General features: G+C 47.8%; 1 protein-coding gene across 5 annotated transcripts in view; it reads left to right on the top strand.

The window, feature by feature from the left end:
* The window catches only part of BABAM2 (BRISC and BRCA1 A complex member 2), a 516,257-nt gene extending 489,552 nt beyond the window's left edge, over window positions 1-26,705 (top strand). For all 5 annotated transcript variants that reach the window (XR_011504120.1, XM_070512370.1, XM_044772149.2 and 2 more), the window contains one exon: window positions 26,381-26,705. Coding sequence is in view for 4 of the 5 variants with exons in the window: in XM_070512370.1 (XP_070368471.1) it covers window positions 26,381-26,444 (64 nt within the window). In the remaining variant the exon portion in view is untranslated. The remainder of the gene's footprint in view (window positions 1-26,380) is intronic.
* The last annotated feature ends 761 nt before the right edge of the window (window positions 26,706-27,466 follow it).

Below are 27,466 nucleotides of genomic sequence, written 5' to 3'. Positions count from 1 at the left end.
TCTTATAATCCTTTCTAATCTGACAAATCTATGAATATGCGGAGTGAGTTTTCCATGAATTTCATTGTATAAAGTATCAGATTGATTTTAGAGGCCTAAGTAGGTTCTTAGAATAGAATTTAACCCCAAAACTACCTACTGCAATGGCTTGTCACACATTAAATCCATTATATAAATGGAAATACTAAAACATATTTCAAAAAATAGCTTCTCAGTCAACACATGGGAGTAATTCATCCTGAACCTCCTCAAACCATTTGTTGTTTCTCTTCTTTCCTCAAGGTCAGAAAGAGATGTTATTTTTTTATTTAGAAACCCATCTGAATGCTCCGAAAGCAATCCATAGTTTCCCATATGTTACACTTCACCATGCATACTTTTATTATTTGTCATCCAATTGTCTTCGGAGAATAACTTTCTCTTTCAAGAATTTAAAAAAACGGTACATTCTGGACTATATCAATTATTTTCCATTATTGATACCTTAGTATTCCCAAAGGCACTGTTTTCTTCCAACTTCTCATTAACTGCCAAAGGCTTCAATCCAGTCTTATGCATTAGTCCTTTAAATAAGAAAGATCAAAATAGATCTTCCCTCCTTGGTTCAAGAGAAGGAGTTAAATTTCCCCAGCTGATTTGTTCCCCATCCTCACACCTTACTGTGGCCTCTGAGGCCCCTCTGGACCCCTGGGATGCCAGAGAGCACAGTGAGGAAATCCCAGTTCTAAGAAGGTATTTCACCTCCTAGTCACAGGGGCCCTGAGGCCTGAGAATTCTTTGGGGCTAGAGTAAGGCTGGGGGAGGGGTGTTCCTGAAGTGTAAGCGGTTATAACGTGAGGCTGTTTTTGTGTTTCTTTACCCAGAAATTAATCACTCACTTCTTCGCTCCCTTGTTGGTAGCTCCTTAAGCCAGCTCAAATTATGCTTTGTCTTTGCTGAGATTTCGTGGTGTCAGGCAGTCCCTGTACTTGGTAAACTGGCCGGAGGGAGTCCTGGCTGAACCAGCTTTGGAACCCAGGTATCCTGACACCACTCATTGTTAGGGAAAACCCGGTGGGGACTTTGTAACCCTCTCCCTCTCCCTGGACCACTAGTCTCTCCTCCACCCCACAGCTCACCCCGTCCCTCCCCTTGACATCTGCATTTCTGGAGCTCCTACCTGGCACCCAAGGGTATGGGGACGACCAGGAAGGTAAGAATTGTGACCAGCTGTGATTGCTCACCCCCACATCCCCTGTGCAAGGGGGAGCAGCTGCAGAACTGGGCCACTCTGGGCAGGAAGGGTCATTGGCAGCAGGGAGAGCACTGAGGAAGGCAGAGCAGCTAGGGTTGAGCTCCCAGGACGCTCTGCCGCAGGGACCCCTCTGGGTCAGGCCTTAGTGACAGCACCTGGGAGCCCAATGTCTGCTATGATTCATGGGTTTTCTTTTTTCTTTTGTTTTGCCTTGAGTTTCCTCGGAATAGTTCCCTTTAAGAAAATCCCAACCTCATCTTAGCTAAACTCCCCTGAGGAGAGAAGAGGGAATTTTCCAGGCCCAGGCTGACCTGATCCGAGTACCCTGAGAAGACAGGAAAGGAACCAGTGGGGGTGAGCCCACCAAGGAACTGAGGACGGCCGAATTCGCCAAAGCCCTCCGCTCAGCCGCACACCCGGGGCTGTGTGGGCAAGCTCATTCTCCCCCTGGCTTTAGAAATACAGAAGCTGTGAAGAGAGAAATAAAGCAAATAAGTCATATGGAATTATTGGATCCTCAAACTCTCAAAAAGAATCATTTTGAAAAGTATCTTCAAGGGAATAGGTTTGTTTTTCCTTTCAGAAGCGAGAGCAACAGAGATGGGGAGGAATCCAGATCTGCCTGACATCCAGGCATCCTCTCCAAATTGCGTAGGTCAGAGAGAACATGTTATTTATTAGAACCTGACATCTGTTGCTGTGAAAAGATAAGCTCCACTAAAAAGCCTGGCCATCCATTACTGCTAATACAGCCCTCATCCTGGATTACCATCCTTTCAGCCCGCACAGACCAGGCTGTACCAGGCACAGGGCGTTTACAGCCCAGCTCAGCCTCCTCGCTCCCCTTCAGCAGGACCCCTCTGGCCATCTTTTCCAGACCCACCATCTGGGTTCCTAGGTTCCTTTGATTCCATTCTTTGGCCCCTTTGAGGGCTGTTGTAAGGCCTTAACCCCTTCTGTCCATCCTGCTTTCTCAGTGGCAAACAGGGTTAGGGTTTACTTTTTGGGCTCAGTCACGCAAGCTAGAAGGAGCTGCATGTGGAAAGACTAACTGGAAGGTCAAGAGGTCTTTGTCAGGGAAATGAACTTAGTTGTGCCTTTGTAAGAGCTACTGAGAGCTCAGGCTTGGGTTCCCATTATCCCTCCCAGCCATTGGGAAAATGCTCGTGATAACCAAGTACACCTACTTCCTTGTTTGTGACTTGCGGTCTTTTGTTTTCCTTCTTGGAAAAATAGACAGATGTCTTATAGAGTCAGAAAGGAAAGGGTAGAGCAGTTGGTTTTGGACTTTTATTGGATACCAAAGTAGAAACATACGCTTATTAATGGAACCAAAGTTGCCTTTGAACTGTTGGAAGAAGAAACATACAGTAAGTAAAGAAAAAGCAAAGAATAATGGCTGGGCAGTTAGGAGACCTGGGACTCATCTAGAGACCATTATTAATTTCCTGTGTGATCTTGAGAGAGACACTTCACCTTTCTGAGCCTCAGCACCCTCATCTGAAAGTAGTAGCTGATGATCACTAAGCTCTAATATATTTCTGGGATTTTGAGTGAAATTGTGTTTAAGATAGTTAGCATACTTTTTTATTCATGTTGAGAAAATTCCATCTCTGTTGCCAGAGGTCAGACACAAATTGAAAACATTACTAAATGGAATTAAGTACACTATGTACGTGATGGTTTTTTGTACAACCCGAATCTGATATTTATAGAACACTTCAGTTGCAGAACGTGCACACATATGCCCTGAACACACACCCAGTAAGATAATTCTAGATGTAATACATTTTCAGATGTCAGGTTAAAACAGCTTCTTGGGAATCAGGCTTGACTGTTCAGATGTGCATGTTGGGTTCTGACAGGTGCCGCCAGGGCTGCTCAGGGCTGTCATGTGTGATGTGGAGTCCAGCCAAGGCGGGAGGGCCAAGCCGCTTGTTTCTATCACTTCTCATTAAGGCATGAATTCTAGAAAAAAAGGAAGCATCAAAGAACAATCAGAACCGTCCAGTCTGTGCACATCATTAATGACAAGCAGAGGCCTTGCTTCTGCAGAAATGGGATTCTGTCTTGTCTGTTGTCAGATCATTCAGCACAGGGGCCACCTGTGAAAATGAACTAGATTCATGCCTTGTTAAAAACAGAAGCTTTATAAAGGGGAGCAGGAACAGGGAGCAGGTACTGAGGCAGTTACCACTACTCCAGTGACCTGCAAACTCCATGGCCAGTAGCAGAGCTAAGCTGGATGAGCAAGCAGGAATGCTTCGAGGAAGGTAAGTATGACAATGGGGGCCAGTCTCAGGACATGGAACATGGAGGGAACCTTAGAGATCATCTACTACAGTCAAGATTAAGTATGGTAAGCATTAACCATTATGGTCTAATTTAAATGAACTATTTGGTATAAAACTCTTAGCACAGTTATTGGCATAGACTTGACATTCAATTTACCATTTGTATTTCCTGGAAGAACTTATTCAAGGCCATGTAGAACCGAGATTAGAACCCTATGCTCCAATCACTGGTCCAGCATCCAGCCCAAGCCACCTCTGACTTCCCACCTTTTCTCTGCATGTTTCTTGCTCTCTTGCTCACAGAAGCAGCACAATGGAGTCAAGGGGTGGAGGTTAGCATGCCTGCATGCCTGTAGCCATCCACCTGCCCATAGAGTGGCCTGGCATAGGAACTGTCTTCCTAGTGGCTCACCTGGGAGGCTGAGGGTTGCTGTGGCCATGGGGAAAGCCCAGGGTAGTGTGGAGCTGAAATAGCTCTTTTGAGACTATAAAGTATGACATGGAGTACCTTTAAGGGAAGGTAAACATTCCTGTGGCCAAACTTATTACTAGAATCAATGGGAAAAATAAGTAAAGGGGTATTGTAATGGAGCAGGCCAAAGGAAAGAGACTGCTTCACAGCTGCCTCCAAAACAGAGGGAGCTGTGCGTTGAGAAGAGGACGAAAAATTCCAATGACTATTGTCTTCCCAGACAGACAGAACCTCTGGCACTTAGTCATGCCTAATGGAAAATGGAAACCAAAAAAGCAGAAATGAGGCAGGAGTGATCTAGCCCAGTCCATGATCCAAAATCACTTCTGAGGAGAAAAAGTGGTTTGCCTGCTTGTGTGCCCTGGATGGTCAGGGCTAAGTTGCCAGGTAGAGATGCCATGGCCATCAGAAGAGCAGGCTTTAGGGCAGCCATCATGTTAAGAATCAAGCGTAACAATGGTTTCTGCAGTTAAGTTATCGCTAGTAATTCATTCAGCAAACACTTAAGCACTATATACACTATATACAGAGTATGTGCAAGCACTGGGGACCATAGCACGTGTGCGCACGCACACGCCCACGCACGCACACGCACACGCCCACGCACGCACGCACACACACACACACACACACACACGGTTGCTGCCCTCCAGGTGCTAAAACTCATCCACCTGTTTTGAAAATCCCCAACTACAAAGCCTACTAATTGATTTTTGGAACAATCCCTCACTGGTTGAGATTCCATTCTGACAATGGGGCCATCCATGGCAGTAACTACTCAGTCACTGAGTAGAAGTTGGAATTGCAAAGGGAGAAGCTCTACAGCTCTCCTAAAAATCAAAATCAAAATTTAGAAAACCAGAATTTTCCATCATTAATCATTTTGGGAATTGGATAATCCTTAAACTGTCATTCCAGTTATCCAGAAAAGTGAAATTTATGGTAACATATATGTAAAGGCAAGACTATGTTGCTTTCTCAAAATAAAGGATAATGGTTCATCCAGTCCTTCCTGATCATCTTATCAATGATAATAATAATAAATGTATATTGAAATCTTACACTGCATTAGCACAGCTGTAAACGCTTTATATATTTTAACTCCTGTAATTCTCATAAAAACCCTATGAGCTAGGTCCTGCCATTACACTTATTTTACAGATTATGAAACTAAGGCCCCACAAAGTGAAGTGACTCGTCCAAGGTCACAGACTAATTTAGCATGGGTACTGAGAATATACCTTGTGTTTCCCAACGTTTAGACTGGCATTCTGCTCTTATAATGCCCTGCCTCTCTTCCTCAGATTGATTGCCTGAGTTATCCCAAATTCGCCAGGCAACTAAGCTCAGCCGTCTGTTCAGAACTGCAGCATCTCTAGGCTCTCTGCCTTGGTTGACACACAGGTTTTGGCATGCCCCAGTGTGGATTCACAGTGGCAGACATTTTGATTAGGTCCAGATCATCAGTACATATGTAGTGAATTCCAAGTAGGTATCGGGCCCCATATTAAGTGATGTGTGGGACACGGTCTGCCTTTACTGAACTAGAGGTGGGATGAAAATTCTGCATAAATAACTCTCTTATAAGGCAGCAACCTGTGCAACGTGCAGGTGAAACACAGTGGGAGTCCTGAGGAAAGGAGATGATGTCTGTTGCCTGAGATCGAGGAAGCTGACATTGGCAATGGGTAGGATTTGATGTGTAGAGATGAAGGGAAGACATTCCTGCCAGAGGGAACAGAGTGCTCAGAGGCCCAGAGGCCAGGAAGCACAGGGGTTCCAGGTAGGTGAGTGTACATTGAAGAGGGTAGTAACACATAAGGCAGGTAGCGGAGTTCTGCAGGGTGGAGGGAACATATGCTCTGGAATCAGACCAACTAGAATTCAAATCCTGGTTCTACCACTTTCTAGTGTTATTTTGTTACATCTGTGGACATTGGTTTTCTCATCTGTACATGAGGGTAACCATCCACACTCACAGGGGACTGTGGGTGTGAAAGGGGAAAATGATTTTAAATGCCTGGCATATTGTTGATATTCAGTTAAGGGTGGCTGTTGTTATTAACTGCCGTGCTCAGACATTTGATCTTTTTTTTTCTGTAGGCAATAAGGTTTTTCTTAAATGAACAGATTACATATTGATACAATGATCTGCCTTGATATAGATATATAAATCATAATAGATCCGTCTTGGCCTTCGAAATATTAAGAAAGGCAGTAAAAACTAAGTTCTGTGGTCATGCTCATGGAACACTGTAAAGGAACATTGTCTTGGGCCCTTTCATCCCCTCTTTACCACCTCAATGCCCAGGGCTTTCAGAGACCCATGCTTGTTCTCCAGAGTTAAAGTTGTCACTTTTAGCAATTAAAAATACAGGATACCAAGCCTGGCCCTGTGGCATAGTGGTTGAGTTTGGCACATTCTGCTTCAGCAACCCAGGTTCACAGGTTTGGATCCCAGGCGTTGACCTACACCACTTGCCATGCTGTGACAGTGACCCACATATCAAGTGGAGGAAGATTGGCACAGTTGTTAGTTCAGGGCTAATCTTCCTCAAGCGAAGAAAAGAGGAAGATTGGCAACAGATGTTAGCTCAGGGCTAATCTTCCTCAGCAAAAACAATTTACAGGATACCCAGTTAAATTTGAATTTCAGATAAACAACAAATAATTTAGTAAACGTATATTCCGTGCACTATTTAGGACATACTTATACTAAAATGTTATTTGTTGTTTATCTGAAATTTAAGTTTATGTGGGCATCCTCTATGGAGGGACAGCTCAAGAACTAGGCAGAACAGTCTGCCTGCCTATTTAGGGAAGAAGGACTCACCAGCCTTCTAGTCTTCTCCCTTGGATGATAAAGGCTCCATGCAGCAGACTTTATCAGTGCCTTCACATCATTCCTGGGGAGAGACATTAAATACTGATGGGTCCCACCATGTGTGTTTGGGAGTGGGAGTAGGGCTAAAGTGGGGAAGGATGTCTTGTACCAGTCCTCATATATCCTTGGCCCTCTTTCTCCAGAACATTCCCCCAGACAATTGGTAGAATGAAGACAGCCTTGGTGGTCTGATAACTTATCTCATGGAATAAGAGCAAGCCCTCTTTCACAGAGTTTCTTCTAGGAACATCGCTAAAAGTGGGCACTTTAGCTGTCTCTTGTGGTGTGAGTGACTTGAGATGCCTTAGCAGGCGTGGTGGTAACTGACGAAATGCCCCCTCCTCTGGTGAGTCCGAGGATCACAGTGTTGGACCTGGAAGGACAATCCAACTGCCTCACTTTGGAAGAGAAACAAAGAAGACCCAGAGAAGAGAAGTGCTTGGCCCCGGGTCACACAGCTATTCAGAGCTGGAGTCTGAACTTAAGTCTGGGTCTGCTGCCTTGGGTTATTCAGTAATAATTTCGGGGATCTGAGAATTCCAAGCACGCTTGTTGGGTTGATTTCTGAACATTTTCTCTGGATTGCTTGAGAACAGTAGTCTAGATCTCCCCTTGGCCGCGTTGTCCTCTGGCGCTGCCACACTCAGCTGTATGCTTGACTCTTCATCTCCTTCAGGCAGAGTTTGTTGAGCCCCTAAGAGCGAGATCACTACTGGTGGGGAGTTCACGGCACTTTCTAAGACCAGCTTGATCGTGGCCCTCCCCATCAGTGCCTCCTTGCTGATCTCTTTGCCCCACCCTGACCAAGTGTTCTGTGGTTGAGATGGAAAAATCCACTTCAGAGCAGATGGCTTTTAACCTCAGTTTCAGAGGAATAATTTGTCCACGTAATATGAGGTGAAAATTAAAACAAAGCAGGGCGTAGGTTTGAGCAAAACAGCACCCTTGGGCTTAAGAGTGACTTTGACCTATTCTCCCAGACTGGGATGATTATCCGGCTGCCAGAGAGTTCTTAGAGGAATCACTTTATTAAATAGTATCACTGGCGAGGTGGTATTAGCCCTAAGACCAGCTTTATCTGCACACTCTGAAAGCAAACCTGACCGTGCAGGCAGAGCCAGCCCACGTGGAAGCCCGGAGCAGCGATCATGGGATCTTCCACTCTTTTTATTTTCTTGTTCTTGCCACAACCTGTCATGAGACCAAGAAAACTTGTTTTGAAAATGCTTGACAGCCAAAACAACCTGTTCTTAGCCCTGGACGAGAGGGTTTGTCCTCTCTGACCATTTATGCACTGTTAGATGTTGGACTAGCTGCTGACTGGAAAAAATGAATTTGCTGTTTTCTTCTCGTATTGTTCACAGACAAGTGCCAGTGGCTCTCCAGGTCTTTGTTTCCCTTTTTTCCCAGCCCTTCACCAGAGACATTTTAAGACAGCCTTAAACAACTGGTGAATGAATGTTCGCAACATATACTTATGAGGATCTAAGCGATAGTTACATCTCTGCAAGCTGAGCTTGATATGTGGGTTGTCTTTCCTGATCCTATTAGATTTTTTTTTTAAAGCTTGGCACCTGAGCTAACAACTGTTGCCAATCTTTTTTTTTTTTTCTGCTTTTTCTCCCCCAAATCCCCCTAGTACATAGTTGTATATTTTTTAGTTGTGGGTCCTTCTAGTTGTGGCATGTGGGACACCACCTCACCGTGGCCTAATGAGCAGTGCCATGTCTGCACCCAGGATCTGAACCAGCGAAACCGTGGGCCACTGAAGCAGAGCTTGCGAACTTAACCACTCGGCCTTGGGGCCGGCCCCCTCCTGTTAGATTTTAACCTGTGATTTCCACTGGCATTTTGGTTCTCACTGGTGAAATTAACCACATAAGTCAAAGTCTCCAGTTATCCCAGTGGCTAGTTTGGCTTTCCAAACTGGTGTCTCTAAGGCCTGCAGCAGTTATCTCTTTTATTCTCACCAAGCCATGCAGGTCTTGTTCTTGTATGGTCTTGGGTGAGTCCTGTGATGGTGAAGGAGTCACTGCACTGCTCCTCTGCAAATAGAGGGGTTGGACTAGATAAAGAATTAGCAAACAATAGCCTGAAGGCAAACCTAGCCAGCTGCCTGTTTTTATAAATAAAGTTTTATTGGAACACAGCCACGCCCATTCATTTACATATCGCCTGGGGCTGCTTTCACTACAAGGGCAGAGCTGAGTATATGAGTAGAATATATGAGTATATGAGTAGAGACAGAGTATATGGCCTGCAAAGCTGGAAATACTTTCTGGCCCTTTACAGAAAAAGTTTGCTGATCCCTGGACTAGATGATCTTTAGAATTTTCAAATCCAACTTTCTATGACTTTTGAACTTGTGGCAGTTGTTTTACAGCAAGAGCTCCTGTAGTAACTAATAAGGGGCTAATTAGAACGGGGCCTCTGTCTTCCCTGTAGTAGTGACAATACAAAGCAGGCTTTGAGATTGTTGAAATCTACAAAGGGTAGGGGCTTATTTTGCTGTATGTCTGTGTTTGTTTATTGGTCTGATGGCTCTGGCATCCATGCTGTCTACCAGTTTTGGAAAAAAAGACACCCCAGCTGTGTAGGTCTGACTGCATTCAGTGGCTTGTTCAAAATGCGACACCCTTTTGTACCTACATGGAAGAGAATGCTGATTCATCTGCTTGATAACCATGGCAGGAAAGGGAGCCAAATGCTACCTTGAGAACCTGTGCGGCTGCCCAAACCCACCCCACCCCTGGTCTGTCTGTGTTTGCCTTGGTCTCCAAGTCTGAGCAGTGGAATGGGCTAGTAATAACTCAAAGTGATGGGGTAGATTGGTGGCTGTGGTGAGAAAAGCAGTAATGGGTCCTGAAGATGCCTTAAAAAATGCAGAGACTGGGAAAAAAACTAATCCTTTTTTTTTTTCCTTTGGTGAGGAAGATTGGCCCTGAGCTAACATCTGTTGCCAATCTTCCACTTTTTGCTTGAGGAAGATTGTCACTGGGCTAACAGTTGTTCCCATCTTCCTCTATTTTGTATGGGGGATGCCACCACAGGATGGCTTGATGAGTGGTGTATGGGTCTGTGCCCAGAATCAAAACCTGCAAACCCCAAGCTGCTGAAGCAGACCACGCAAACTTAACCACTGTGCCACCGGGCCAGCACCAAAAACTAATCTTTTTCCCCCAATGCCAGTACAAACAACATTCTAATTTATACACTTTGCATCCAGTGATGTACAGCCCATACCCATGTTCCTTCCAGATGCATAATAGAGAAGCCAAAGCACAGAAGTGAAGGGACCTCTTATCAGGGCCACACTGGCCTTTAAAGAACTTTTGTGCAAACTAGAGAAAACTGTCCCCGTTGGGTTGGTGCAGAGTTCAACTAAGGAGCTTTGGAAAGAAAAATCTGTTTCTCTGGGCACATAACCCTGGGAGAGCACACAGCTTAGCAAGTGGAGCAGGGGCTAGAGTTCAGCCCCCGCTTATTCCCTTGGCCAGAAGCCTGTGTGCAGGGCACGAGCTGCGCCCCCAAATGCAGCAGCCACTCCTCATACCTGGTATCTTAGAAGTCTGTGGAGTCTGCTCACAGGGGCCTTGCTGGCCAACAACAGGTTAACTCTGTGTGGCCTTGTTTTTTGAGACCACAGCAGCCTGGGCTGGACCTGGCATGCCCATTGATACCTGTCTCCACCAGCAGCACTGCAGTTCAAGGGTGGCTCAGAGTCTCAGGACTGAAAGATGGGTGCCCCATGGCTACAAGCACAGAGACTTGGTCCTCTCCCAGCAGGCACCAGAGGCCCTGATCTAGTTTAGGTGCTTATTTTGGAAAGCCCACATCTTGGCTCTTCTTTGCCAACTACTGACCTAAAACTGGCTCAGCTTAAGGAATGCACATGATTTTCCACACAGTTATATCTCAAAGGTAATATGCTACAGTACAAAGAAATGTGTTAAGAGGTCCAGAATAGACAAGCTCATGGTGGTAGAAACTGACCTCACTCCCGAGGCATTGGGTTACGCGTTACCCAGTGTGTGCAGTGACGACATTCCACCAGGACACCCCCCTCTGCGGGGTGTGTTGTCAGAGTGGTTTTGAGAAGGCTGTTATGAACTCTGCATGGGTGAGACGGCTTTGCGGTCAGATCTGATTTCCACCTCTCAGCTCACGTTGGAGATTGTATTTGGGCCAGCCATGTGGGCAAATTTTGAAAGATTCTTAACCCACGGTTTTCATTCTGCATTTATCAGCGGTTCCCAGTAGATCAGAGGCTAGAGGATTAGGAAGAAAGAGAGGCTAGGAGCCCACAGTAGCTGAGGACTCAATATCTGCTTCCTCTCTCTTTTCTTTGTTCTGAAAGACTACTGGGAACAAGAGGGAATGTAGTTTGTCACTGTTTGGAGCCCCTAAAATGTTCAGAGCACTGTGCTAGGGAACGGTTAGTGTCCTTGTGGACAAGAGCACTTCTCTCTATGCCCTAGAAAGACGTGCTAGGGGGGATAGAGTGGGATGTGGGCCTCAGGGCTGCACCCTGTGGGGAAGGGTGAGGGTAACCCTGTGAAGTCCACACTGGGGAATTGCCCCATACTCTAGCATGGGACCAGGGGCCCAAGCCTGAGAGAGGGAAATCTCCCAGTCTGCAAATGTTTCCAATTTTAAAAACTTACTACTCCAGGGGCCCGCCCGGTGACACAGTGGTTAAGTGCGCACATTCTGCTTTGGCATCCCGGGGTTCGCCGGTTCAGATCCCGGGTACAGACATGGCACCGCTTGTCAAGCCATGCTGTGGTAGGCGTCCCACATATAAAGTGGAGGAAGATGGGCATGGATGTTAACTCAGGGCCAGTCTTCCTCAGCAAAAAGAGGACGATTGGCAGCAGATGTTAGCTCAGGGCTAATCTTCCTCAAAAATAAATAAATAAAAATAAATAAATAGATAAAAAACTTACTACTCCAAATCACCAGGCTTCTGGTGATGCCCCTCACTTTTAGCTGCAGAGGCTATGGCCAGACATGGGGCTGGGAGCAGAGTTCAGCAGGGCCCTTCGAGTGGGACATGGGTGCCAGAGACCTTCTAGTGGGATGTGGGTGCCCAGGACCCTTCGAGTGGGACAAGGGTGCCAGAGCCCTTCAAGTGGGATGTGGGTGCCCAAAGGCTTGCCCTTCCTTCTCTAAGCCTGTGGCCACAGAAGGCACAGGAGGCCCTTCAGGGCTGACAGTGGGCTGTTGCAGAGCACTGGCTGGTATCCAGACCCCACTCTGCCTTTACCACGTGCCTGACCTTGGGTAAATTACCTACTCTCTCCAAGCCCATTTCTTCATATATCTAGTGGGAATACAGTAATGGTATCTATTTCATACACGTGATTGTTGCTTGGATTAAAATGTGGTTGTTTTAAAAGTGTATTATAAACTGTAAAATACCAAGTACGAAGTTAGTTCATTTGCTTACTCAACAACTTCTGAATGCCTGCTAGTGCAGGCACTATTAGGCAGTAGTCCCAGGTGTCCCAGGCCCCCTTGTAAACAGGAGCTATTCAATAAATGTTTGTTGAATTAAACAGGAGCTTCTCCGAGGGTGTTTATGTGCTATCTCGTGAGAGGGGAGGGAAGGAGGAGAGGAACCTAACAGGGTGTGAGTTCTCCTGGTGCGTCTGGCACTGTTGCCTCACAGCAACTGCACGAGTCCTATGGGCCCATCGGAGAGAAGTACACAGAGACTCAGAGAGGTTAATTACCTTCCCCAAAACACACAGGTACTAAGTGACAGACCTGTATTTGAATTCAGTTCTCTCTGATTTCGAAATCCATGTTCTTCCCTCCAAATCAGATAGGAATGGTTGCAGAGTGTTCTTGCCGCAGAGGGACACTGGCAGGTTCCCTCTCTGACCCAGTTTTCTTCTCCCAAATATCCCCCAATTCAGTGAAGGAGGCCAAATCCAAGCCAAAAATGTTCACCTCTGATTCTAAGGCAGAAAGCGGGACTCCTGTGAAATCAAAGCAGAATGAGGCTCTGTCACCACAAGCCAGACCTCATGTTCACCAGGGCACAGGTTTCAGGAAAACAACAGCCCTTGATGCATGCTCGAAATTCCTTCCATGGTAGGCCACTGTGAGGAAAATCTCACCCAAACAATATACTCTTGGCAGAGGGAGGGTGAGTGTCTTTTCAGGCACAAAGCTACCAGCAAGGACCCAGTAATCATTCAAGGGAGTTGTCGGTTTCCCCAGAAGATCTAGCGCTTTTTTTTTTGAGGAAGATTAGCCCTGAGCTAACTACTGCCAATCCTCCTCTTTTCTCCGAGGAAGACTGGCCCTGAGCTAACATCCATGCCCATCCTCCTCCACTTTATATGTGGGACGCCTGCCACAGCATGGCTTGACAAGCGGTGCCATGTCCGCACCTGGGATCCAAACTGGCGAACCCGGGGCTGCCAAAGCGGAACGTGCGCACTTAACCACTGCGCCACTGGGCCGGCCCTGGATATAGCTTTTTGAGATAAACTTAGCAAAGGATCCCATTTGCTCCTCTGCCCCCGCCCCAGTCCTGAAGCCTCCCTTGTCTCTAACTCCTTGGAGAGGAGGATGATCATGGAGCTCTTGTCCTTATGACACTTCCCAGCTCAGTACTTGATGCATCCTTCTCTCAAATTTAGCACCAAGTATTTATTCTGATAAAGAAGGGTGAAAAAAGAAAGAAAGAACTAAAGAGGTTATTGTCCACCTTGGTCTCCAAAAACAGTCCCTGCAATTGACAGTTATTGCCTAAGCTTAAGAATAGATTTAGGAAAGAAGGATATTCATTCATCCAGTCAGTCAGTCCTTCATTCAACAGAAAACTAGAGTATTTCTGTGTCATAGAGGTAGAGCCCCCAAAAATGAACACAGAAGTCTCTAGGGTCTTCACCAGAGGTAGAAAAAAATCTAAAGAGCTACATTTAAAGCTGGGCAGACCCAGGGCTCCCAAGCCAGCAACACTCGAGGAACTCTTGCCCACAGCGCTCAGGAATGCAGCCTGGCCTTGGGGCCCAGAGTGCATGGTGGAGGCCTCAGTTTGTAAGGCCATCCTTCAGTTCGTAAGGCCACTGAACCTCAGCAAGCATGAGCCACCAAGCTCTGCCCAAGGATGACCACAGAAGTAGACCATGTATATACAGGAAACATCAACCAGCAGCCCCAGACAACTTATGTAGGATTGTTTTGTTCTAGGAGGCAAAAGTAGGACCCATGAGTGGGTTTCCCAGGGGATAGATTTCAGTTCAGGAGAAGGAAGAACATTATAACTGTTAAAAATGCCTTTATGTCATGAGCTCTCGCTCACGAAAGGTGTTCAGGCAGGGGCTGGAGCATCACCCCTCAGAAGTGCTGTTAAGAGCAAGTCCTGCCTTGGACAGGATCCTGAGATCTCTTCCAACTGTGAGTTTCTCTGATTAGAACCAAATGACTGGCTCAACAGCTCGTGCGATGGAGCTTCAGAGGCAGGACAAATGGCTGTGGGTAGGACAGATGGCTGTGGGCTGGGGTTGGCGGCAGCAGGCTCTGTGGAGGGCCTGATGCTTATGCCAGGCCTTGAGGGTGGGTACGTTTGAGAAGGTATGGAGACCCCCAGCATGTTGCATGGTTCAGGAAAGTACCCTTTACCTGCAGAGCAAATGGGCTCCTACTTAGCTGGCTCCCAGAGTTGCAAAGAAGAATTAATTATTGTTTGTGATACACTTTAAGATCCCCCAATGAAAGACCTGTATAAATGCAAATTATTATTATTATTATAGTCATTAAAGGTGCTAGACGTCTGGCCTGCTGGATAATGCCCTGGCGTAGCTCTGAGCAGAAAAGCAAGCAAACTCCAGGCAGAAAGTTTGCTTTGGTTGTTCCAGAGCAATAGCAGTAAGAAGGAGTAGGCCAAGGATGGCGTGGCCCATAACTGTGAAAGTGAAGCCACCCAGCTCCCATCCAGGGTTAGCATGCAGCTTTCTGCTCTAGGAGTCATGTCTGTGTGTTCCCCTAGGGCCAAGGCCCTGCTCATGTTCATTCCTTGATCCTCACAGGAACCAGCCCTTTACTAGCATAGGAGCGAGCCATGAATGAGTGAATGTTTGGTTGTCTGTTGATCTGAAGGATGGAAGGAAGATGGCCAGGATGGATGCTGGTCATCCATTCTTGGGGTCCTAAGTCACATCTGGAGACAAAAGGGAAATAATATAGAAACCTCAGACATATGCATTGCCTCTGACTGTGCTTATTAAAGCTCTTGAGGGAACCCCTCTAGCAAAGCACAGGGAGAGGTCGTTTATTAATTACTGCTTCCACTTAAACTGTCTCTGGCTAAAGTGGTTGGCCTGATACCAAAGCAATAATAATAATAATGGATAATAGTATATTAGACCTGGAAGTGAACTTAGAAGCCATCCCTTCACTTTACAGATGAGGCATCTGGGACACAGAGAGGTGAAGTGCTCATCTAAGGTCACGTAGCAAGTGAGAAGCAAGCCAGGATCACAGCTGAAGCCTCCCCATTCCTAGTCCACAGCTTGATTGTACTGGGGTAATAATACCTCCCGTTTTATAGCACTTTACAAACTTAGTACTTCTCAACAACCTGGAGAGTTTTAAGATGCCAAATGACTTTAATGTTAAAGGAACCTTCTGGGGTACCCTTTGCTCTTCTGGGGCCCATTATTTAGAGAGCATTTATGGTGCCTTCCATGTACACTTAGGTGGATTGCAAATGCCTTTCTTGTGCTTTCCTTTCCTTCTCCCAGACACTCAGAGTAGGCCTCATTCTTCTTTATGGTGCAGTAGTACTTCCAGGAACCATATGGGCAAGCGAGAGGCAAGTCAAGTTCATCCCTTTTGCCCCTTGTTATCACAGTCATAATTCTACTGAAAAGCCACTCAATGCAGGTCCCTAGATGAGGGTTAAAGATACCAGTCAACACCTCTGGACACACAGGGAGGATCATTTGGGGGGGCGTTGTAAGAACAAATGTAAGTGTAATGGGAGTTGGCAACAAGTAGCTCTTGAAATACATTATGGGCTATTGGCAATTCCAGTTTTAATGGAGGAGACTACAGTATAGCTATAATGATGTTTGGGAGGGGGAGGATCACCAAATCGAAGACAGTTAGAAATCATCTATCTCAGTCCCTCATGGTGTAGAGAAGGCAGCCGAGGAGTGACTCAGTGTCATACAGCAGACCCAGAGGGGAGCCCTGGCCTCCCCACACGGTCGCCAGCACTCTTTCCACTGGAAATCATGGCGGTGTGGAAAGAATGTGCACTTTGGAGTCAAGTAGCTCTTGGTTCAAAGATAGCATTGCCACCTATTAGCTGTGTGATCTTAGAAAAGTTACTTTGCATCTTTGAATTATAGATTTCTCACTGGCAAAAATAGAGATTATAATAGCTACCTGATACCTATTAGAAGGAGTAAATTCAAATAATATAGATGAAAGCAAATAGTATGTCATCTAGCATGTAGTAGGCACATCCCTTCCTTTATATTCCTGGCTTCCAGACTATTTTAACCACAATCCACATAAGACATTTATTTTATATCCTAATCCAGCATATATAATTGAAACAAACTTTCAAGAAGAAATATTTCTCCTTGCCACATATGATGCACTCTGATTTTATTTCATTTTATTTTAATGATGATCAGGACCCACTAAATTGATTTCACAACCCTCTAATGGGTTACACCCATCGCTTGAACCAGCCTGTTTGGTGCGAGTATCGTTTATCCATGTTGTGTGTATGTCCCTCCTTTCCTTCCAGTCCTTCCTTCCTGCCCTCCCTCTCTGTAACTGGCACACAAGGCCACAGAGCTACCTGTCACCAGCAGGTGCAGGGCCCTGGGCTCTTGCGGAATGGAGTGAGCCAAGGAGGCAGGTGAGCTCCTCCTCCTGTGCTCCTCTGCACCCTCGCAGCGCCCTTCAGCATGATTGAGAGGACCCAGAAGGCCCTCCACCTGCCAAAAGTTCTGCCTCCTGCCAGCCTGCCGTGGAACTTTCCCATACTCCAGCCCAGCATAGCTCGCCTGAAGTTCCTGTTAAGCCCACTGCACCCCAGAAGGGAGGGTAGGCCTTGGGCACCCTCTCCCATTGAACAGTTTCTTCTTTTGGAATTGCTACTTCTCCGTCTGTAAGCCCAGAGAGCCAGGCATCTGGGGAGATTATCTCAGCTGCCAGGTGGGGGATTAGATTGAAAAGGAGAGGGGTCATGGCCATCCTTGCTGCCCCTCCCCTAGATCTTCAAGGGATATCTGAACACCCAGTGAGGAGGGCAGACAACCACAGTGCTGGAGTGACCAAAGGGTGTGCCCAAAAGGAGCAGGCTGGGACCTGAGCAGCTGTGGGGACATGAGCTGCAGCCTCTAGCTCCTGAGAGTCTAGTGGGAGAAACCAGATTGACAACGAGGCAAACAACACTGAAAAGCCCCAGAGATCTTCTCTGGGAGGAGAAGACGGTTTTAGGCCCCAAAGAGTTGATCTCTAAGTGTTCTCCCAGTCCTTTGGAGGTCTGTCACCTTCCTGTGGAGGCTGATGCCTGGCAATGCTGAGCAGAAGCCTTGAAGCACAATCCCCGCTGGGCTGAGACTTGGGGCCTGGACCCCACACTGGCCAGGACCCACACTCTGCATGGTCTGCTCGGCTGGGACCCTAAGCATTTCCTCTTTAAGGTCTGTCCTTTGGTTTTTCCCCTTTTGCTAACTAAGAAGGGGAGGGTAATCTGTGACCTTGGCAGTGACTCACGGCCATCAGACAGGCGACCAGCTTCTCCCCAGAGCCCTCCCTCTGGCCGGGCCTGTGGAGAGATCCCCGCATGGCCGTCAGCAGCAGCCAGTGCTGAGGTCCTGCTCATGCAGCCCTAAGCAAAGTTAGCAGAGGACTTGAAGTGCCTGCTGCAGAGGCACTTGCCATCTGAGGCACACCAGGCAGGTGCAGACAGGGAGACAAGATGACCACAGGGCTACAGCTCTGCTCTGGCATCCCAGGCCCCAGGCAGCACCGCAGTGCTTAGCGCCCTATGCTCACTATCTGGCCTCAACCTAGCTAGGCGTACCCCCATCCTTTCTCAGTGGTCACACTGCCAACCCCTCCCCCCAGCCTCTCATCAGGTAGGTTCATGGTGAAAATAGCATCAGCCTGAGAGTAGAGATAGGGAGGACTGGTTCAGACTCTGCCTACTAGCTCTGGGGCCTTAAGTCAGCCCGTTGGGGCATTCATTCCTTCATTCATTCATATACCAAATTGACCTTCACCTGCTGTGAGGCCTTAAGGAAAGTGAGCCCCATGGGGCACTAAGGATGAACCATCCCCAAATTCTGCCCCCAAGGGGCTTACAGAGAAGACCTGTGCTAACAGCTATAATTATGTGCCGTGTTAGGGGGACCCTCAACTTCTCTGGCCCTCAGTTTTCCCTTCCCTGTAATGATTTGACTATGTGACCTCTGAGGTTTCTTTCTGTTACAAAATTTTATAATGCTAAATTACATCTTTAAATAAGCCGAATGTTTACATTTGTTTGAGAAATATTGGGCTGCTGTGTGTTGGGCACTATGCTAGAAGCTAGGATGCAGAAGTGGATGAATGTGACCTGTGGGTCTTGCCGTCAAGGAGCGTATAGTAGGATGGGGGAGAATGGCTGAAATATGATAGATAGATGCATGCAGAGATGGAGCCCAGAGGAAGGAGGCAGCTCTGTGGCTGGGGGAAGCTCAGGAGCCCATGAGGTCTATCCTGTCCCTCCCTCTCATTTGGCCAGCTGGCATCTTCTGTCCTCCTCCACCTTCTCATACACTGCACCAGGGGATGCCAAGGGAACAGGGATGCCTGCCCCCAGGGAGCAAGGTCTGGCCTCTGCATTTGCAGAAGCCAGCTGCAAGCGGCTTTAGCCCAGAGGACCTGGCCAGGCTCCAGAGGGCTTCCTCAGAGGGCCTCAGAAGGAGAGAACCACTAGGTAATTTTGATCGTTTTAGTAAGCGTTTAAAAATACCCTATGATTTAGTAGGAGCCAGATTTCATCCCAATACTTTGATGTCTAGAAATGGATCCCAGTTGGTTGGTTGTTGAAGTCCTCCTAAAACAGCAGTTGATTTAATTCAACACACACTGAAACTACGGTCTCGGCCGTCTCACAGGCGAGGAGCCCGAGCTGCAAAGGAGACAGTCTTGACCCCGTCTCAACATCAAACTCAAGGAAGACCAGGGCGGGACCTGAGGTTGGAGGCCCATGTGCCCTGGAATCCAGCAGAGGGGAGAGTGATTCTAGCTGAGGGCAGGGCCTCTGCCTGATGCTGTGAGCGTGTGATACTGTGCTCTCAGTGTAATAACAAGCCTTTGTGTCACTCAAGTGTGTTAATTTTCTTGTTTTGCAAGTTTAGACCCCCTAAAAATAAACCAGGCCTGCTCAAGTGTTGGCGCGTTTAGGGAGGCTGTGTACGTGAACCAGTCACAACCTCTTGTTTGTTGCTAAAGACCACACTAGAGAGCCATGCTGACCTCGCCCAGGTCACAGCTACAAAATAAGCTCCATCATGCCAGTCACTTGCTCACCAAGTCACCCAGAGTTGGATGCACCGTCTTCACGGGGGCCTTTGGAAGGTTTGGGGTGAAGGGCACTGAAGCAGAACTGGGTCTCTTTATAGAGATCCTATTATCAGGATGACCTTTTGACACAAGGAGAGTAACACCAAATGAGTCAGTATTTACAGTGGCCATTCAGGACAATGAGGACAAGGCAAGACCACGAGGAATGATTAGCGAGACTGGTCTTTCACTATTTACAGGGCTGCTTTGATTTTCAGACCACAATCGGTTTTCATATGACTGATTGAAAACATGTGCCAGTTGAAGTCACAGCTGCAGAAGAAAACTGGAAAAAGAAATGAGCCTTAGATGTTTGGGAACTTGCCTCTATTTGCAAAAATGAATTCTGACTTGATTTATATGTCCTTGATTTCCTGACAATGAGAGTCATGTCCCTGAACCACTTCTCCCACCCCATCCCACCCCACCACTAGATTGGCCTAACTCCAGCAAACATCATAAGGCTCATCTTATGATTACCCAAAGAAAAGCATCTTGAAATTCCAGAAAGAGATTACTGAGTCCTGTTTTGGAAGAGGGCAATTATTTAGGCTCTTACAAGATAAAAGGCCCCAAGGAGACAAGGCTAAAGGCAGCAAGACCATAGGGTCTCCTCTGTGTGGTCATGCGGCAGTGGGAAGATGAGCTCCAGTGGGAAAACGTGCTCCAGTGGGAGACGTGCTCAGTGGAACAATGTGCTCCAGTAGGAAGATGTGCTCAGTGGGATGATGTGCTTCCATGGAACAATGTGCTCCAGTGGGAGACGTGCTCCCGTGGGAAGATGTGTGCTAGTGGGGAGATGTGCTCCAGTGGGGAGATGTGCTCCCGTGGGAAGATGTGTGCTAGTGGGGAGATGTGCTCCAGTGGGGAGATGTGCTCCAGTGGCACTGGGATTAGGGTAACATTGGGCAGGTGTCTTGACTAAACTTACTAAGCTTCTGTTTTCTCACCTGCAAAATGGGAGCATGACTCCTGCCACACTCGAGAGTGTTAGGAGCGCCAGCTGTGCAAAGCTTAACCTGCTTTATGTGGTTCCTTCCCTTTCCACAGAGTCCCCAACCTCTTTGGGTTTTATTATCTTTGTTTTTATTTTCATTTTCTTAAAGTTGTATTGATTCAGATTTTCAGATATTGATTTCATGGATTTTTATCCTTTTGAAAAGATCCATTGAATAAATAATTCAAGAATGGAGAAACCCTGTTGACGAGACCTTGTTGAGCAAAGGCTCCTAACTGCCTTCAGCCCAAGGCTGCTGAGGATTTCCCTGATGGTGCCCTGTCAGAACTCTCTTCAGTGCCCCTTCCCCAGAACACATAGATTACTTAATTTTTCAGGCGTTGTTTCCCCTGACAACTTCTTACGGGCCCTCCCCTCTGTGTGAGGGCAGAGGGATGGCTGAGAGGAACAGCTTCCATCAACTGCCTGTGGAGCCACTAAATGTCTGCTCGGAGCCCTGCAGTGTTCATCACTAGCCCTGCCCCGTTTGTGAAAAAGTATCCCAGGTAATAACAATACCTCCCACCACCACCTCACGGCTCTACCACCGCCCCTGGTGTGTTGGGCCCTGGGTGTGGCTAGTGTCCTAATTTAACAGAGGAAGAATCAGGACACAAAGAGATTAAGTGACTTTGTCAAGGTCACATGGATATCTCAGAACCATAACTGGGTGTCACTAAGAGATCATCAAGTATAAATCTTCCTGTTACAGGAGAGGAAACTGAGTCCCACTTCCAGTTGACAAAATGGCCAGGCTCTGGACTAGAATCTGTGTCTTCCACCTCATGGTTCAATGCTCTTTCCACCTGCCCCATTTTCTCCCCTTTGTGGTACATGTTATCCTGGACAGAAGAACATCTGCTTGAGGACTGGACCAACTTCAATACCCCCCATCATGGGAGCCAGAGCCCCATGATTCTTAAACATCCCTCTCGATCCCACAGCTGACCTCCTCCCTGACCAAGCCTTTGACCAGAGCTGCACACAGGATCACACCCAGCAGGCTTGGGCAGAAGACAGCAAGGCATGTGTGTGCCTCTCACTGCTGAGCTCATCATTAGATACCACACGTATGCCACTAGCAGCTCTGGACTGGTTTCAAGAGATGCACAGTATCCCAACAACTTTGGCTGGGTGTCCCACCCCAAGACTGGTCATCTCTGTGCCTCCAACTGCCAGTTTAATATGATAAGTGAGAAGTGATCCAAGAATCCACAGGAGAAAGGATGAACTGAGAGCAAGGACCCTAGGACCTCTCTTTCCACACAGGGGTTCCCTCTTTTGCAGCCACACATGCTCTGGCTATTCCCACAGACTCAGAGTCTCTCCCTTCAGACCCAGCTTGCTCCCCATGGTAACGGTTGACATCTATTGATCATCTACTATGCCAGGAGCCAGGCCAAGTGCTTAGCTGGACCATCTCATGTAATCCTCATGGGGATCACCCTTTAAGGTAGGCAGCATTATTCCCCCTTTTTAGTTGAGAAATTAAAGCTAAAGAAGTGAGTCACTTGCCCAAGCAATACAGCCAGTAAGGAGCAGGGCCAGGCCTTGAGCCCGGGTGCGGCTGGCTGCAGAGCCCACACTACACCACCTGTCCTCACAGCTACAGGGCCTTCAAGATCATCAGGCCCAGCTCCCTGCCTTGTAAATGAGGGATCTGACACCCAGAGAAGGGAAGAGATTTACCCCTGAACCCAACGTCCAGAAAAGTAGACCCACTGAGCACCCCAGTTCCCTGACTCCTGGTCTGAGGGGTCTGTCTGCTGGGCCCCCTGCCGTGCCTGTGAGCTGAGGCCTGGACCCGGAGCCACTCCTGCTCTGAATTCGTGGAAAACTTACCCTGCCTCGGCCTGGGGTCAGTTCTTTAAGTTTCATTCCCCTAACTTGAGACTCTGGAATTGGACTGAGTTGTGATTTTTTAAAACCCAGAGCAGAGGGACTGGGATCAGTGAAGAGGGTCAGAACCTCATGTTGTCCTGAGGCATATTTAGCTCTAATTTGGTCTAAAAATAAACTCCCTTCCAGCACGAGCAGAATGAGGAGCTTGACTGACTCAGGGCCTCTCTCCCCGCGGGCCCTCTTGGCCAGTTAACAAGGAGACGGGAGACCTTCCCTCCCCCACCGTGTAACACACTTACCCTTTTAAAGCTTACCATACACTTGGTCTGTGGGTCAGAGTTTTTAAAAAGGTTACAGATAACTAGTGCTGTTGGCAAGCTATACTCTGGGCAGCTCTCCATTTTCTCTGATAAAAAGTGAGATAAATTAAAACAGCACTTGAAATCTATAAATGGGGGGGAGCCAGTTGTCACTTTCCCCTTGCCCTCCTCCCCCTTCTAAGCCGACTCCATGAGGCTCTGAGCTGTGGAGCACTCAGTGACAACAGCTGGTGGCATCAGGCCTTTAAATAGCCCTTCTCCACACTGCTTCCCCTTGGTGTCACGCAGTTTGCCCTGGCAGGGAAAACCCAGGAGAGAACAGGAAACTTCAGAACTTTCTGAAGAAGGAGAGAGCTCGCTGTGAAGCATGCTCGCTCTTGCCAAGACCTTTTGGTCTAAGGAACTCGTACTGTTGCAGCCCCTTCCCCCAGAAGTTTCCAAGGAAAAGCTGAGCTGATAAGATTTGCTTTAGGACACAGTGTGACTCTGGGCCTAAGGACAGAGAGAGAGGGAGAGAGCACCCTGCCCCAGTGCCCAGGGCCAGTTTCATCAGTGGCCAGCACGTTCACTCCTCAGGTGCCTATCACAGGGCCCACAGCCTCTCCCCTAGTGTCCTCACCTGTAACTTGGGGAAGGGGCACCATCCTGCCCAGTGGTGTTGGGGTGGGTCACACTCCACAGTGTACTTCAAGCAGTGAAGCAAATGCGGTGGAGGCTGGCAGCAGCCTGTCAGTCTCTGACCCTCTGGAGAAGGGCCACCAGGCTCTCCTCAGGGAACACACACGTATTGCTGGGGAAATAGCAGCAGGTGAAACGTAAGTGAGGAATGAACATCCCTCATGTTGGGTGGGGGCGGACAGTTGACAGTGTCCCTTCCCACAGGTTGTCCTGTGTGAGCGTCATATCAGCGTGGGTGACCCACCCCTGCTCACCATGGGGAAATAAAGTGCAGGCTTCTCTCTTCCTCCAGCCTCGCTCTGGACCCAGGGCTCTTTCCACCTCACGCAGTCCCCCTTCCATAAGGACGGCTGTGGCATGGCGCAGTGGGTGGGCCAGGGCTTTGAGGTCATGAGTCTCAGAGAAGGTGACGGTTTGGCTGGCTCAGGACCGTGTTGAGCAGGATGTAGATGGAGGAAGGTGTTTTATCTTTCTTTTTCATTAATTGTTGGCATACTTTGAAGTTTGAGAATGGACTGCGTTTTCTTCTTCAGTACCTAAATATTACATTTGTCTGCTTTCTAGGGTTACTCTTTCTCACCTTCTTAAACAGTGTGTAATGGACATGCTTTAACTTCTCACAGAGTAGTAGCCATCAGTAGTTACCTTAATTCCATCCACAAAGGCCTCATGGAGTGCTCTCTATGAGCAGGCTCTGGGGTCACCAAGAAGAGAATATACTCCCTGCTTTCAAGGACCCACAGTGTAGCCTGGCCAGCAAGACACGTGCACATGTGACACATGCCCTGGAAGAAGCACAAAGAGTATCTGCATGCAGGGAAAGAAACTTCTGGTGACCAGGGAAGATGGAGGGGAGCAAGGGCATTTGGCCTGACCATAAATAAAGCCCAGAGGTGGAAAATGATATGTGTGAGGAAGAGCAAGTGGCCAGATTGCGGGGTGTGAGGGTCATATCCTGGACCACTTCAGGGGGACTATGACATCCCCCAGTTGCAGTGGGGAGACTGAATTGCAGTTTTGCTGGGAGAGGATCTTAGCTTTCTTAGCTTCTCAAAGATGGAGGATTGGTGCATGATCCCAAAAACATAAAGGAGGAAAAGAGCAAAAAAAATGTTTTACATATTGGAGGCAGATGGCAAAAATCATTGAGTGCCTCTCTGCGAGTCTAGGGAACGTGAGTGATCTTGGTTGGGGTTTGTGACAGACCCGCACTCTAAGAAACCTTAGCTAGTTGCAGCAGGGAGGCGAAATAAGCCTTGTGTCCAGGGGAGAAATGGGCTCCTCCAGTGGTTTGTTGAAAATAACAAGCCTGGGAGCCAGGGAGTGTCAGGACGGATAAAGGGACATTGAAGAGGAAGAGGAAGAACCTTCAGGATGAAATCACCACAGGGATTTAGGGAGAAGTAGAAACTGAGGGTTCTGATACAGAAGTACAAATGGGCCAGAGCACTTTCAAATACATAATATTGATGAAAACTTCATTTGGAACATACTGGTTGAATTTCAGAGAGACATCCAGGTCAGAATGTCCCACCGGTGATTGGAAATGTGGAACTGGAAGTTTGGGAGAGAAATGAGGACTGGAGCCCCAGATTGGGTGGTTCTCTGCTAAAGATGATCTGAGCCTGAGAGTAACCACACTGTGTGTGAGGGGAGTGGAGAGCAGGATGGGAAGAGACCCAAGGAGAGAGTGCCTCTGGGAGTGGGGAAGGAGTGGCAGGGAGGGCAGGAGAGAAGAATGAGGTCTGTGATGTGTAAGACACAGGAAGAGAGCTTCCAGAGAGGGGAGCCAACATTTAGGTGCTGCAGAGAGGCTGTGGAGGCTAGGACTGAGAAAGCCAGAGCAACATGGTGGGACGTGAAAGGGGTTTCACTTGACTTAGTGTTGGGGGAGGGTGTCATTGATAACTGCTTGTGTGACCCTGTTGAGTGGTGTGGGGCTACTTGCCCCTACACTGAAGGATCGCTGTTTGAGGCCTTTGCAGTACTGTTGGTGACAGGTCTTCTTGGTGGCCTTTCCTAGTTCATGTCACAGTTCTGAGTCAGCCACTTCTGGAGAAGTAAGGTGTGACTACTCTGATCTCATGGGATATGGGAGAGGGAGGAAGAACTAGGAGGCAAGCCTGGGTGACCAGGGGCATGGGGTGCCCACCCCGACCTCTCCAGCTCCCTCGCCCTCTACTTTCTACCTCACCCTTTGTCTTCTGGCGGAGCTTGTAGTTCCCAGCTCACAGCAAGCTGTCCCATGCCCCCAAGCCTCTGCTCCTGCTCCATCCTTTGCCTAAACACCCGTAATGCCTACCCCACATCTGCCTTCACTGGCTGCCCCAGACCAGTGCCTCATAGGACCTTCAGAAATGCCCTTACTACCTCAGTTGGTATCACTTATGTGTCTGTCTCCTCCTCTAAGAGCAGGCACAGCACATGCCCCTCTCCTGAAGTAGAATGTGGAGCCCTCTTCTACAGATTCAAATCTGGGCACCAGAAAGGCCACATGGTCTGCTCCAGATCCTGTCACTAGTCTGTGACTGACCATGGAAGGTTCTCTTGATACCCAGCCTGGCCTTCTTCCCAGTAGACTAGACTACACATAGGTTTGGAAATTAATGGAAACCATGGATCACTTGGAAATTCTATTTATTAGACCCTCTTAGTCTGTATGGAGTCAAAGATCCAAGAGAGTGAAAAGTGCAACCTCTTGATATTTCAGATCATGAAAACAACTGGGTGGTTGGCTTGGTCACTCTCTGGCTTGTAGTTTGGATCAAGCCCTAGTCTTTGGCCTGGGGAAGGACAGACAGAACCTGAGTACTGATGTCTAATAAGAACTGGCATGCAGGAAGGTCTGCATACAGGCCCTCTAAGTATCCATGCAAGATAGCACAGTAGTGAAAAATCCTTGGAAAAATCCACAGGGCTTTGCATCAGCAGGGAAGGAAAATCCAACCCAAGATGCATGAACAATAAATAACAACTGTTCTGAGTTAGGTTGAAAGCTCTTGAGTTGCACTTTTTTTCAAGTTGTTTGTGCTAACCACAATTTTTTTTCTCCCCCTCTTTCCCACCAGGGCTTATTTCAAAACCTTTGTCCCTCAGTTCCAGGAGGCAGCATTTGCCAATGGAAAGCTCTAGGAAACACCAGTGTTGAGAGGTGGCCAGCCAGACTGCTCTGTCCACATGCGTGTCAGCACATATGGCCGCTTCCTGGAAGCCACTTGGAATGTCTTCATGGCAGCATTTTGCTCACACAGCAGCTTTGTGCGCCCCAACTGGAACCTCAACTTGAACTGGCTGGCAGTAACCTGGATCCTTGAATTTCCCACTTCTGGTTCCTCCCTCCTTGTTTCCTTCAGTATATTTCTTAGTTGGGAGAAATAAAATCACAAATCACGAGACAGTGTTTTTCCAGGGAAAGTAAGACATCATAAATGCACACACCCTTATTCCAAAGCCTTTGTCTCTGAGACCTCCTTTAAGTTTTAAGATTAAACCCCCTCTTTGCTTTTTTTCCCCTAAAACTAGCGTCCTCTGTGTGTGTGTGTGTGTGTGTGTATGTGTGTGTTTTACACCCCAACATTTCCCAAATGAGGCAGTCCTCCATTGGAAAATGCGCTGCCTGAATGAACCTGACCAACCTGCATGGTTTCAGCCACCCAGCCAGCCAGGCCCAAGGCTGGCCTATGGAACGACTGGGTTCCACCGCCAACCCTCCCTCCGTGTGTGTGCTGTCTGCACAGCCCATCCTGACCCAGGAGGCAGTCATTAAAGTTTGCTGACTGTGTCAGTGAATCCACCCCCTCCCGGCTCCCCTCCCTAGGCTGATGGGAGAGCTCTTTGGGCTTATGCATCACTGTGCACATTTTACCTAGAAGACACAGGTTGGCTCTCATGGGTTGTCACTGGTGTGTATGTGATAACCGGGCCCATCCTGGCATCCTCAGGATGGATCCATAGCCATTCAGCACGAGCTGGGGAAGATATCCTGAGCAAGCTCTGTTTTTCCGAAATTTATGGATCTTGTTTCCACCCCACACACAGCAAATGAGGAGCCAGCCTAGGAGTGGGAGGCAGGCCTCTCCAGACCATCACACCACTTGCCTTAACTTCCACACAAGGTGACAGCCACCCTGACTGCTTTACGAGAGTTGCCATTT

Source organism: Equus asinus, chromosome 6 (assembly GCF_041296235.1).
Source record: "Equus asinus isolate D_3611 breed Donkey chromosome 6, EquAss-T2T_v2, whole genome shotgun sequence".
Taxonomy (NCBI): domain Eukaryota; kingdom Metazoa; phylum Chordata; class Mammalia; order Perissodactyla; family Equidae; genus Equus; species Equus asinus.
The sequence above is the reverse complement of the archived record's forward strand: the minus strand, read 5'-3'. Positions and strand labels throughout refer to the sequence as shown.